At 40.2% G+C, this 14,652-nt stretch overlaps 1 protein-coding gene across 1 annotated transcript in view; it reads right to left on the bottom strand.

The window, feature by feature from the left end:
- The window catches only part of skap2 (src kinase associated phosphoprotein 2), a 274,482-nt gene that overhangs the window by 255,699 nt on the left and 4,131 nt on the right, over positions 1 to 14,652 (bottom strand). Inside the window, exons 2-3 of the mRNA XM_078534160.1 lie at positions 11,659 to 11,764; positions 8,868 to 8,893 (exon numbers count right to left, since the gene is read on the bottom strand). Of these exons, the coding sequence (XP_078390286.1) occupies positions 8,868 to 8,893; positions 11,659 to 11,764 (132 nt within the window). The remainder of the gene's footprint in view (positions 1 to 8,867; positions 8,894 to 11,658; positions 11,765 to 14,652) is intronic.

The raw sequence follows: 14,652 nt of genomic DNA on the forward strand, positions 1-14,652 counted from the left end.
CCTCCTGGGATCCCCAGCTTCACACATGCCAAACCTAGATTGAGAAAAACGATTTTCACTAGTTGGTAGTCTAGGATAAGCGGTAATAGTCCAAGAATTAGAGCTAAATTCTCAGGAGTAAAATTAGGAAAGGCTTCTTCATGCAAAGGCCAGTAGAAGCTTGAAATTTTCTTCCCCAAATGGCACTTGATGCTCGATCATTTTAGTTTTAAAACTGAGATTGATAGATTTTGGTATGTAAAGTTAGGTAACAGATCAGCCACTATCTCACAATGGTGGAAGAACGTCGAGCAGCTAAACAGCCTACTCCTTACCCTAATGTTCAAATTCAATTCCCTCCTTGTGATAGAGAAATAGCAGAGAGTGCTGGATACAGCAAAAGCTATGGGGCCCAAAAACATCCGGTGGTAGCACTGAAAATCTGTGCTACAGAAACAGCCACACCTCAAGTCCAAGCTGTTCCAGTACAGCTATGACACGGTTATCTACCCGAGTAGGTGAAAGATTGCCCAGGTAGATCCTGTCCACAAAACAGGATAAATCTAATCCCTTCGATTCCCACACTGCCAGTCCACTCTAGAAGGTGTAATCAAAAATGCTATGAAGGAGCACTCGCAAGTAACTTGCTCACCTATACTGCTTTGGTTTTGACAGGACCACTTGGCTCCAAACCTCATTACAGTCTTGGTCCAAACACGTTCAGAAGAGCTCAATTCCTTGACATTAAGGCAGAATTTGACCAAGTATATCATCAAGGAACCCTATTGAAATTGAAGTCAATGGGAATCAGGGGGAAGACTCTCCACTGTTTGGAGCCTTATCTAGCACAAAGGAATATGACTGTGGAAAAGCAAAATACTGCAGACACTGGAAATCTGAAATAGAAACAGGGGTGCTAGGAATACTTAGTAGGTCAGGCAGCATCTGTAGAGGGAGAATTAGCATTTCAGGTCAATGATCCTTCCTCAGAACTTATGAAGGAGTCATCAACTTGTAACATTAGCTTTGTATCTCTCCACAGATGATGCCAGACCTATGGAAGATGATAGTGGTTGCTGAAGGCCAATTACCTCAGCCCAGGAATTCACTATAGGAGATCCTCAAGGTAGTGCCCTAGCTCAACCATCCTCAGCTATTTCAAAAGCCTTCCTTTCATCATGAGATCAGAGGTGGGGATGTTCACTGATGATTGCACAGTGTTCAGTACCATTATCCAATCATCAAATAATTATGTAGTCCATGCCTGCACAACCTTTAGGTTTGGGCTGATAAGCGGCAAGTAACATACATGCCACACAAGTGCCAGGCTGTGACCATCTCCAATGAAAGAATCTAACCATCTCCTCTTGACAGTCAAAAGCATCACTATCACCAAACCCCTACCATCAATATTCTTGGGGCTGTCACCATTGACTAGAAATGTAATTGAACCAGCCACATAAATACTATGGCTACAAGAACAGGTCAGAGTTTGTGTATGGGGCAGCAAGAAACTCATCTCGTGACTCCCCAAAACCATTTACAAGTCACAAGTCAGGGGTGTTATGGAATACTCTCCAATTGCCTGGAGGAGTACAGTTCCAACAATACTCAAGAAGCTCAACACCATCCAGGACAAAGCATTTCACTTGACTGGCACCCCATCCACCAGTGTAAACATTCACTCCCTCCACTACCAGTGCACAGTAGCAGCAGGGTGTACCATGTATAAGATGCACTGCAACAACATACCAAGGTTCTTTCAACAGCACCTTCCAAACTCCAGATCCTCTACCACATAGCAGAACAAGGGTGGCAAACACATTGGAACACTACCACCTGCAAGATCCCTTCCGAGTCACATACCATCCTGACTTGGAAACATTCCTTTGCAGTCAGTGTGTCAAAATCCTGGAACTCCCTTGCTTACAGCATTGTGGACTATAATCATTCTGGCTCACCACCAGCTTCTCAAAGGCAGTCAGGGATGGGCAAATGCTAGCCTTGCCAGTGATGTCACATCTCATGATGTTTGGGGACTATTACCTGAACAGCTTCCTGCCCACTATCTGCTCCTTCAGTACTTCCACTCCTCATCTCCTGCCTTGTTATGCCCTCCTATCAACAAATAAAATGAAAAACCTTTTCATGTCAAAACTTCTCATACCCACAAACCTCATGCTGCTTAATGCACCACACCCCCATCACTCACCCGGCAGCACTCAGAACTCTCACATAACATTTAAATGCTCCACCTCATTCACATGCGCCAATGCCAGCCTTACACCCATCTCTCATTGCCTCCACACGCCCCCAGTCATTCAATTATGGCAGGCATATTATCCAAAGCATTACACAATCAACAACATTCTGCCTCCTCTCTAGCAGAACAAGGTCACCCAGAACAGGAGGAAGAATCTGAACCAAGGTAAGGGTGTAATGCTAACCCCATCCACTGAACTCGACAGAGGACATGGTACTCCAAATCATTGGGTGTGCTGCAACAGAGCCTGTGGCATCCCACTTTGTCAAGAACATCATGGAGGATGGTAAGTTACTGCCTTATGGCCATTCTCACCTGCCTCCTCACCCTGAAATCTGCCACAATGTGAAAGCTGAAACCAAGGACCTGCTCCTTTTGATCCCAAATCCATCCCCAACCCAACTCTTTCCTGCTTTTAGGCTGTCAGATATTCAATAACTCCCACCTGGATAGCCACAGCATATCCACAAAGAGAGAGAGCAATCCCCCACCAATGATGAGAAAGCACTATCCATTGATTTGACACTCACAGCTACCAGTTAAGATACTGGCATTGCGTGTACTTCAGAGGCTCATATTGAGTGGGGATCTGCATTTGTTGAATCACCAGATGCTAATGTGCTGCCGGCAGGCCAGGGAGAAAGAGACACAGAGCCTTCAGTCACTGTCAGAGAGCATGGAGAATTCCAGTTCCAACACGGCATATGGCATCGTGTAGAGTTTGGAGTCCCTCCTTTCCACCACCAAAGTGAGATTTTTAGGTATGAGGGTAGGTTGGAGGTTGTGATAGAGATGCATGAGATTATGACAGGTTTAGAAAAGGTAGTCAAGAAAAGCTGTTCCATTAGCTGATGGTACAAGGATTAGGGTCACAGGTTGAAGGTTTTGGGCAAGAAGTGGAAGGGGGCTATAAGGAAGAACTTCTTTACACAGCCAGTGGTAATGACCTGGAATGTGCTGTGTATGAGGATAATGGAAGCAAAAAGACCAATGATTTCAAAAGGAATTTCGATGGGTACTCAAGGAAAATAAACTTTCAGGGCCACGGAGATAAAATGGGGGAATGGGGCTGAATGGATCGCTCTATAGAAAGCCGAGTTGGACTAGATGGATCGAAGAGTCATTACGGCACAGAATAAGACGATAAGTGTTGGCCAACTCTATGACTGTACCAGTAGACCCAGTTGTAAACATAAGTCTCGTGGTCACTGTCTCAGCTGCCACTGCAGCACAGGCAGAAGTCACCCAATGTCACAGTGCTAGCAGTGGAAGCACAGACTGAAGTCATGAGATCCATGCTTGTTGCCATGCAGGCTCATATTGACGCCGTCATGACTGCAGATCTCAGTGCTCAAAAGGATTTGCAGGTGCTCACAGGGCCCCGCTCACCAAGATTACTAGGATTGCCGAGGTGCCACCTCATGGCATTGGCAGTAACACAGAGATGCACAAACCTGCTGTTGTCTCTTAGGATGACAGTATTCATGCTCTCACCACTGCCACTTGTCTGGTTGTGTCAGTTAGCCAGCCAGCTAATTGCTGCCACCATGCCATGGTCTTCCTCCCGGGTTAGCCTCCAGATCCACGAAGATAATATCTGTGCTGTCATAATGGAGAGACTTTGGAGGATGTAGCAGACCACTACAAACTTCAAGAAGTGTTTTGGCATGTACTGGAGTGCAGCCCGCCCCAGTCCAAGTGGTCAAGGCAATAGAACCATTGTTTCAGTAGGCCAAATACCTGCTTGATAATATTCCAAATGGTTTTGCCACCATAGGCCTGCTCTACCCGCATGGTAAGATGGCAGAGGGGGCCATCAGCCACATGTACATGGGTTGCCCCTTGTCCCTAAGCAGGCAGCCGGTGGTTCTGCTAGGAGGGTTGAAGATGATGGATCAGGTCAACTGCTGCAGGACAAAATACATTGCAGTTGCTGCCGGGATAGTGGGCATTCACTGATGAGTGTCTTGGCAAGGTCACACACCAAATGCAAATTTATGGAATGTAACTCTCCCCCATTGATATGTGGGCCCACAGAGGGATTTGGGTGCAATATACGATGTCCTGCACCTTCAGGAATCCTGCTAGCCTAACAAAGTCATGTGCTCTTTGAGCCTGCTGTCCTGCCTCAGCAAAAGGACGAAATATCCTTGTCTGGAGTAGATGGCCTCTGTGCCCGCCCAGAAGCTGGAATACTGGGAGACGTTGGCAATGTCTCCCACTCATGTGTACAAGGACTTGGAGGTGTACAAATTGAGGGCAACTGTGACCTTTATGGTCTCTGGTCTTTGCCCTGGTGTGAGACTCCAGGCTTGGGCTGAAGGAGGTGGCACAGTTCAGTTGCCACCTCTTTATTGAACCTGAGTCACCTCAGGTACTACAAATCTGAATTTAAGGACAGCTTACTGAAAGCTCAGCATGAGGAATGCACAACTGGGAACTTTTTGAACCAAACATCAGCCATCAATTCCTGCTTGGGTGTAATAAGTTGGATACAAATAAAAGCTTCCTTTACATGTGTTGTACTAACTCAGAAAATCACCATCTACAGTACCAGTGTGGCATTTTCAATTCCTGCAGCAATGATTATTTTGGTCGTTTAGTGAGATTACTTAATTAGTATTGGACTGGATTAGGTCAGCTGTGGCTCAGTCCATAGCACCCTCGCCTTTGAATCAGAAGGTTGTGGGTTCATGTCCCACTCCCGGAAACCAAGAACTGTGAATGTACTCGAAAGAGTTACATTCTGTGACTGTTGATAACTCGAAAGAGTTACCTCTTAAAAAATTGTTAATTGGTGGGCAACTGTGGAAACTTTCATCCCATCAATCCAGACATCATACAAATCCAGTTTCCAGGAATGAACAAATCTCTCCATCCAATTACTCACATGCTGACACTATATTTCATAATGAAAAAGTTGCTGGAAAATATGAAACTTATACTCAAAGTAAATCATACTTCATGGTCATATACAAAATAGGCATATTTTTAGAATCGGTTTTTGCTTAAACAGTTGGAATTTATGATTCCATGAAAGTCCTGTACAGCAATACTACAATACATAAATCTGATTATACAATCTCTGGATGTAGAGGACTTAATTTGTAATTTAAAACAAATGTAAAATTGAATAGAACAGAAGATCCCTTATTGGCAGGTATTGGATTTTATTCTATGTACAACAAATTGTATTTTGAAGCAGTGCCAATTGCATAAACTATACATCGGAATGTAACTCGGAAGCAAAAACAATAATAGTGCTGCCACCATTGTCTTTAAATTCAAACTTAAAAAGACAATTGTTAAGCAAGTGTCTTTATTATCCCTTATAAAGAAAATATAATATCCTAGGTCATAAAAATAAATTTTAAAGAGTCGATCTCAGAGTGGACATTTAGTTACATTTAACAGTTTTATGCTGGTGCAGTAAAAGATGTCATCACTTTGAAACACGTGGAGCTGTAAACCCTTGGCTCACAACTCTAGCCAAAAATCTGTCATAGCAGTCTGAGTCAGTATTGTGGTTGCTATGCTCACAGCCAACAAACTATTAATCAATCCAGTTTTATGTTGTAACATTTATCCTGCAACAATACTTATATTTTGTACTATAATAATGGCTTGACCTTAATAGTCATAAATTGCATATGCTAGCCAGTTGACAACTTTTCACTAGCATACTTATAGTCAGCTAATTTAATAGGCATAATTTTATTTTATTTAGAAAAAAATCTTTAAGCATATTTATTCAATTAAAATTTACTGAACCTGAGAATAAGTAAACTGTAAGAATCACTTCTCTATTAGTGCCAATTAATGGAGATGTTGTCACTTTCTGCAAAATAACTTGCATACTTTTGTTCATAATAACCTTACCCACCTCTTCAGTAGTACAGCCATTGCGATGCTTTGACTTGCACAATGTATGGCATCCAAAACATTTGAGCACTTAGCACAATGTAGGCCCTGAGCTAGCAGTAACTCAATGCTATGAAAATAAAATTGGCATTTGAAACTTAAAACAATAGGGTGGAGAACAAAGGATGATGCTAGCTAAAAGTTACATCAATAGATAAATTAATGACCAGTCAAACATATCTTTTATTTAACTCAGTCATAATGTACATTTAACTATACTTAAGCATACAAATTAAAACCAGTCTTTTAAAGTTGCCCCAACACATATTCTAGTTCCACCCATAGTTGAATATATTCAGTTTTAGCAAATACAATAATTACCATCACCAAGTCTCAACTCTCACTTCATCAATCTGATTGGCTAGATTAGCTAACTGCTGCACTGTCATTACCTTCTTAGCCTATCAAGAATCAGAGATAAGATTTTTCCTTAATAACTAGCATGTCTACAGCTGGTAGATAACAGACCTCTTCCCGTAGGTTCACACAAGCTTTTGCTGACCTCAAGCTGTGACCCTCATACCAGTGGCCACAGGCTATAGGTCATGACCTCTTCAAGTGGTATCTTGGGAGAAAAGTCAATTCCGCTGTATGAGGATCACCAAAATCTATTGCATGATTTGGATACGAATACTATTGTCTTTAATTTTAACATGACACTTTAAAAGTACAAAATTGAGCCAGTATTACCTACCACATTATCGCCATTAAAATAAATGTTGCCAAGCATTAGTGGAACTTACACTTGAAAGTACAATGAAAAAACTGCATATTTTAAAAAAGTAATTATACCCTGGGTACTGTGGAGGGTTAAAAAGAAACTTGTGCTCAGTAGCAAGTGTCTGTTAAAGATGCTAACAAGAGCAGCTTGCACATTACAGTGCCTTTAACGTCTAAAAAATGCCATAAGCCATTTAACAGAGGGAAAGTAAAAATGAATGGCACATTAATAGGAGTTATCAGGTAAATTTCAAAAAAAGACAATAATTCATCTGATAATACAAAAGCATTGCATTAATTTAACTTCTCTACACAACAATGCAACTTCCAAATTTCTTTTGTCACAGATTACAATGCATAACAATTCAGAGGAATCTCTTCCCTCCACAAATTCCACATTAGTACAGTCTTTGTGAAACAGAAATATGTTATCAGCAAAAGGGTACCAGAAATAACTGACTATAATTGATTACAATCGACTCATAACCTCAGCTAATGCAAAATCTAAGCATTTAAATAAGGATTGACCAGCAGAGGGAGCAACTACACACCCCATTCCCCCTCCCTAACTCAGCAAATTTTCACACACGAGCATCAAAATGAGCTTCACTCATACAGCAAAATTACTGTAGATAATTCTGCCTTATCTGACATTCATTGACACCTTTCATTAGACAAGACACTTTAAGTGGCAACTGGTAATACAGCTGGAGAGATATTGTGCAATTTAAATATTGTGCATTTTTCAAATCTGACATTTTTGTTAGAAGATATTTATACGCCAGTATATCTGAAAGGCATTAAGATTGGAAATTATAGGATCAAGAACAGATACTAATGCTAAAGAACTCCATGAAACAATGTTTCCTGCATAGCTGGTGTCAGGATATATTCTCCATGAAAGCCAGCAGCACGGCATTGAATTTTGCAGAATTGAGCATGGATAAAATTATACATCATGGAACTTGCCTATCAGGAAAGCAAGTAATCAGTGTTTTACAACATGGGAGGAGGATGACATGTAGCTCATCACACCTTCACCAGCTCTCAAAGAAATATATTTTTAGTCCACCCCATCACCTTTCCCCCCACCCCCCATACCCATTAAAATTGTTTCTTCAATTATTTTTCCATGTCCCTTTTAAGTCATTTTGGATTCTGCTCTCACCATTGTTGCTGATGGGGTATTCCATGTACTAACAACTCTTTGCTTACAGAAAAAACAAATTCTATCTCTCTCTCCATTTCATCAGGGGTAACAGCTTTTTCTCATCCATCTACCCAAGACCCTTGATCATTCTGAATACCTTAAATCAGACCTTCTGTTACCCTTCTCTGTTCTAATCAAAAAAGCCTTAATTTCTCTATTGTCCCTGCATAATTAAAGCCTGGTATCGTCCTTGTAGATCTCTTTTGTACCCTTTCCATAGCCTCATCATTCTTACTAATATAGGGTGCCCAAAACTGGAGCAATATTCCAACTGCAGCTTAATCAATAGTTTGTACGGGTTTTGCATTAGCTCTTTGCTTTGGTACTTAATGCCACTATCTGTAAGATCCAAGAGCTCATATACTTTTTTGTTCTCTCATTTTCAAAGATTTATGTACCAAAATTCTTTAGGCTTTTTGTTCCTATTCTCCTTTCAAAGATGTACCATTTATTTAGTGTACATTTCCTCTATTTATGCAGAAGGTTTCCTTAGGAGACTGAATGTATGGCTACGGCAGATTATTTGTGATCTGTAGATGGAGGTTCTAAGCGGCTTATTTTCATCCTGGCTTTATAATATATAGTGTGCTGAATCACTTACTTCTAAATGCTATATGTAATTTTGCAATTGCACAGGCAGAAGAGGAAAATAGATTGAGAAGTCAGAAACTTTTCCAAAGATTAGGACAAGGCAGTGTACAAATATTATAGCAAAATAATGCTTGCGGATTCATAAGTTAAAACTTTCTTTTAAAAGAGGACATTAAAATTTACCTTTCTCCTGGAACTCCTGAGGATAGCTGGAAAATAAAAGAGCAATTACTACATTATCAAGAATCAAAATCATTTCTACAATGCCAATAAATACTTATTTTTCTCTTATAATTTGACATTGGGATTATTTGTTTTCCTCACTGTTAGAGTTATACCTAGCACAAAGCAAGATGATTAGATTCTCTTTTGTTGGAGATGATCATTGCTCGGCACTTGTGTGGTGTGAATGTTACTTGCCACTTATCAGTCCAAGCTTAAAGATTGATGTGGACTGCCCCAGTATCTGAGGAACCATGAATGGTACTGAACACTACAAATAACACCCCAAATTCTGACCTTATGACAGAAGGAAGGTCGCTGGTGAAACAGCTGAAGATGGGTAGGCCTAGGATACTAGCCGGAGGGACCCCTGCTACAATGAGCTGGGGCTGAGATGATTGGCATCCAACAACCACAACCATCTTCCTTTGTATTAGGTATGATTCCAACCTGGGACTGACTTCATCCCCCAAACCCCTCCCTGCCCACCATTCCTGGTTTCCATTGACTTCAGTTTTGTTTGCGCTCCATGATGCCACACTCAGTCACTCTCACTTCACCTCAAATTCAGCTCTTTTGGACTAAGAGTGTAATGAGTTCAAGAGCAGAGAAGCCCTGCAGAACACAAACTGGCATCATTGAGTAGGTTATTGCTATACGTGCTGCTTGACAGTACTTTTGACAACACTTTTCATCACTTTGTTGATGATCGAGAGTAGACTGATGAGGTGGTAATTAGCCGGGTTGGAATTGTCCTGCTTTTTGTAGCCAGGACATACCTGGGCAGTTTACAACATTGCCGGGTAGATGCCAGCATTGCAGCTGTACTGGAACATCTTGACTAGGGGCATGGCTGGTTCTGGAGTCTTCGGTACTATTGCTGGAATGTTGTCAGGACCAAGAATCTTTGCAGTATCGAGTGTCATCAACCGTTTCTTGATACCACTTGGAGTGAATCGAATTAGCTGCAGACTGGTATCTATGATGCTGGGGACCTCTGGAGGAGTCCAAGATGGATCAACCACCCAGCACTTTTGGCTGAAGATGGCTGCAAATGCTTCAGCTTCATCTTTTGCACTGATGTGCTGAACTCCCCCATCATTGAAGATGGGGATATTTACTGAGCCTCCTTCTCCTGCAAGTTATTTAATTGTCCACCACCATTCATGAGTGGATGCAACAGGACTGCAGAACTTCAATCTGATCCGTTGGTTCTGTGATCCTTTAGCTTTGTCTATCACATGCTGCTTCCACTGTTCAGCATGCAAGTCGTCTTGTGTTGTAGCTTCACCAGGCTGGCACCTCCATTTTTAGGTATGCCTGGTTCTACTCCTGACATGCCGTCCTGCACTCCTCATTGAACCAGGGTTGATCCCCTGGCTTGATGGTAAAATGATAAATATGCCAGGCCTTGAGGCCACAGATTTATTCTGCTACTGTTGATGGCCCACAGTGTCTCATGAATGTTGAGTTTTAAGTTGCTCGATCTGTTCTGAATCCATGCCATTCATCATGAGGATAGTGCCACACAACATGATGGGTGGTCTCCTCAAGGACTGATGGTGGTAACTCCTATCAACACTGTTATGGACAGATGCATCTGCAACAGGTAGACTGGTGACTGTGAGGTCAAGTAGGTTTTTCCCTCATCACCTGCCACAGGCCCAATCTTTTGGGACTTGGCCAGCTTGGATGGTGGTGGTGCTACTGAGCCACTCCTGGTGATGGACATTGAAGCTCCCCACCCAGAGAATATTCAGTGTCCTTGTTACCCTCATGCTTCTTCCAAGTGGTGTTCAACATGATGGAGTACCAATTCATCATCTGAGGGAGGGTAGTGGGTGGTAATCAGAAGAATGTTACCTTGCCCATGTTGACTTGATGTCACGAGGCTTAATGGAGTCCAATGTCAATGTTGAGGGTTCAGAGGGCAAATCCCTTCCAAATGTACACCACTGTGCAGCCAACTCTAGTGGGTCTGCCCTGCTGATAGGAAAGGACATATCCAGGGATGATGATGCAATACTCTCCACTTGCCTGAATAAGTACAGTTCCAACAACACTCAAAAAGCTCCACTCTCTCCAGGACAAAGCAGCTAGCTTGATCAGCACCCTACTACCACCTTAAACATTCACTCCCTCCGCCACCAGCACACAGTGACAGCAGTGTGGACCATCTACAAAAGTCAATGCAGCAACTCACCAAGGCTCCTTCAACAGGACCTTCGAAATTCACAGCCTCTACTATCAGAAAGACAAGAGCAACTAATGCATAGAAACACCGCCATATGCAAGTCCATCCTCCAAGTCACACATCCTGATTTGGAAATATATTCCTGTTCCTTCACTGTCACTGAGTGAAAATCCTAGAACTCCCTCCCCCATCAACAATATGGGTGCACCTATCCAACCTGAACTTCAATGGTTCAAGGCAGCAGCTCGTCACCACCTTTTCAAGGACAATTAGAGATGGACAATAAATGCTGGGCTCATCAGTGATGCTCACACCCCAAGAATGAATAAAAATGAATTACTTATCACTTGATATATGAAGCTATCCAGGTGACAACAGAAATAACTTCCATCAAATCCTGCCTAAAACCCTACCTATATAATCTTCCCACTTTGCCTTCACATTTAATTGGGACAATTATTCTCAGATTTCTTGTGTACAAGACTATATTTCATTCCTTTGGTATTCTTAACGATGTTAAAGTGGAAAATAAAAATCCACAATCAAAAATAGCTTTACCTTGTTTTAATAATCTTAAGTTTTCTCAAAAGTGCATCTTTCTTTTCCTTTGCCTTCTTCGTCAGGTTCTCCTCTTTTAATATTTCAAGTATAAATATTTCAATATCTGCAAATGAAGAATATTTAAATTTCAAATTTATATAATAATTTCATCAGCTGACAATAAGAATTCAAAAATGAAATGATTTGCAGTTTCAGCTAGCTAATGCATAAATCACACTTGGATTTGAAAATCTAATGTTTAGATAAAACAGTTTAACTTACATTCAAAAAATTAACTTTTATACGGTTTCACGAAAACAGGGAATGCTTCGCCTGGGGAAACTTCAAAGTATGGACATTTCAAGTTAATCCATTTAGCGAAATTATATAAGCAATTTAGTTAGAAGCTAAAAACAATGACAGACATGCCACACACACACACACACACACAAAATTGTGCCCTACTAAAATCATTGCAGATCGAATGATCAAGAAGAGCTTTTTGCTGAGCTGGAATCCATCCCAAATGGAATTTAAAATTAAGAGAAAAAACTAAAGTTACAAATCAATGAATCCACATCATACTGTGTGCAAAAGAAGCAACAACAAATGCTTCATTATTAATGTTAATTTAGCATATGATTCTCAAAGTTCCATAATAAGAGTTGCTTTTCATTAATGGGCTGTTCAGGAAATCTATCACGACACCACTTCAATGCTCATGTTATAATTCAATTTCAAGTGATCAGCAAATACTCTTTGATTTGTGGCAGACAGGTTTTATGACTTTCCGGTGTTCATAAGTTCCTTCCTGATCTCAGAGTTGTGTTGCATTTGTAAAAATAGCTGTCCTATGTTGCGTATCATCATCTACTCACTACAGCGGTTCAACAATGATGCACTACCAGTTGGATTAAATTTGACTGCTCTTTACAATTTTTGCTTTGGTTTTCCACTACTACATGCATAAACTTGGCATAATAATTCTACTATAACACAGACAAGAAAGAGATTCAGTCATATAAAGCACCATTATGTTTTAAAGTTAGATTTAGTGTTTACTAAAATGCTATCTCTATTGCTTTCAATGCCCATATCAAAGATTGAATATTTACAATCTTTGGAGATACTGTGCACACTTTTTCCTCAAAGCCATCCTGTAATGTGTTGTAAATGGAGCTGTTTCAGTTCAGATAAATGAGTTCAAACTAGGGGGATGTTTGTCCACTTCTTATATGAAACTTGCATCAGAGCAAGTTCCAATCGCTCATTGTTAATACCATTAATGCACATTGGTCTCGGAAATAATTGTAGAGGCAGACTGGGAGTGGAAAATTACTGAATAGAATTTATATGTAAATAAACCTTGCATCAACTGTTGTACAGCTCACACAGAGAACTTCATTTTCAATACATTTTAAATGTAGCCTTCTAGGTGTGTAAGAATTCCATTATAAAATTCTACTATAAAGAACCTGGTATTGGAAAATGATTTATTGCCCAGTCAACATACTGATATGGCACTGTCACCTTGTTAAATTATTCAAGTAATATTGAATATTCAGTACCATTGAGCAGATATCTAAATTCAAATGGAGAAATGGGACTCAGTTCCATAGCCAAAAATATCCCATTGTTGTGGTAGCAGAGCTGGCTGCATCACCCCAGAGACAAGATGTGCCCTTAGCCCTTAAAAGTTTTATACTATGTAGTCATTCATTAGAGTAGCAGCAAGGCCTAAGAGCCAACACTTCAGCTAACAGTACATATATGAAACAGAAGATCTTGGATAGAACAAAATAAAAGGCTACAATAAAAGCATAAAAACAGTAATGCAATCACGATTCAATGCAAAATTAATATACAACTCGTTATTTTAGAAATTTGCATGAAATTAGAAATCAAGTTTACAAAATAAAAATATAAAGCATAATTAAATCAATTATGAAATGCAGGTCATTTTTTCAGTATTCTTGCATACCCATATCAAAAATTAAAATGTTAAAATTGGGGATTAATCCTATTTTTCTTTTTATACTCCCATATTAAATAACAGCAATAGTTCTCTCTTCCTTCCCACCAATCCCATACTGCTGGGTGAGAAACAATTTTAAAATGGTCTCTAACTACTTATATAAATGTAAACAACATAGCCAACATATAATTGCATGCCAGAAAATTACAGTAATAGAACAATTTGCTTTCTGAACTAAAATCTCCTTCCTTCTTATTTAAGAGCAATATAAAGAGTATCCAAGTTTGGTCACCTTTCAACAAAAAGGTTGAAACCCTCTGGAATGTATCAGTATTTAAATATGGGGATTTTCCACAGTTTCAGAAGATAAATTGTGACTGTAATTAAAATTTACACAGTTTGGGATTACAGTTTAGTGATAATAGGCATTTAAACAGGTAGGTTTTCTCACTATGGGAACCAGATTTGAAAACAGTTCAGGTTGATGGGTTTAAAGTTTCTTCTCTCTGATGGTTATAATGATCCTATATAAAACTAGCTTCAATAGTCTTAACCTAGTTCCCATTGAACATTATATTGATACCTAATTTCAAGACCCTCAGTTACCATGAGCCATAAGCCAAACTGGTGCTTTTCACTATAGAAATACGCAGATTTTTAGGTGACGTCTTTTCACAGATTTCAGTGATGTCTTTAAAATATCGAAAGGATTAGAATCAGTTCACATGGTTTGTCTATTTAAGCTGAAGGTGGGGGTGGGGAGAGACAGACAAGTGGACACAAGTAGAAGTTACATTAACTATTAGAAATACATCAGGAGGGATGTCTTTTGCAAAGTTGTTGGGCTGAGTAACAAGTTACCAGTATATGTGCAAAGCTTGGATTCACTGCAGGCATTCAAGAAAGGAGCTAGATGAACTTCCTGGGAGACCAGCATAATGCTGCAGAAGGTGGGAAGGTGTTGGGGATAATGTGACTGCCGGTCAAAATCGACTCTTTGAATTTGTTTGATTGTCCCTTGGGTGTCAGAGAGGAAT

The sequence above is a fragment of the Cetorhinus maximus genome, chromosome 3, assembly GCF_964194155.1.
Source record: "Cetorhinus maximus chromosome 3, sCetMax3.hap1.1, whole genome shotgun sequence".
Taxonomy (NCBI): domain Eukaryota; kingdom Metazoa; phylum Chordata; class Chondrichthyes; order Lamniformes; family Cetorhinidae; genus Cetorhinus; species Cetorhinus maximus.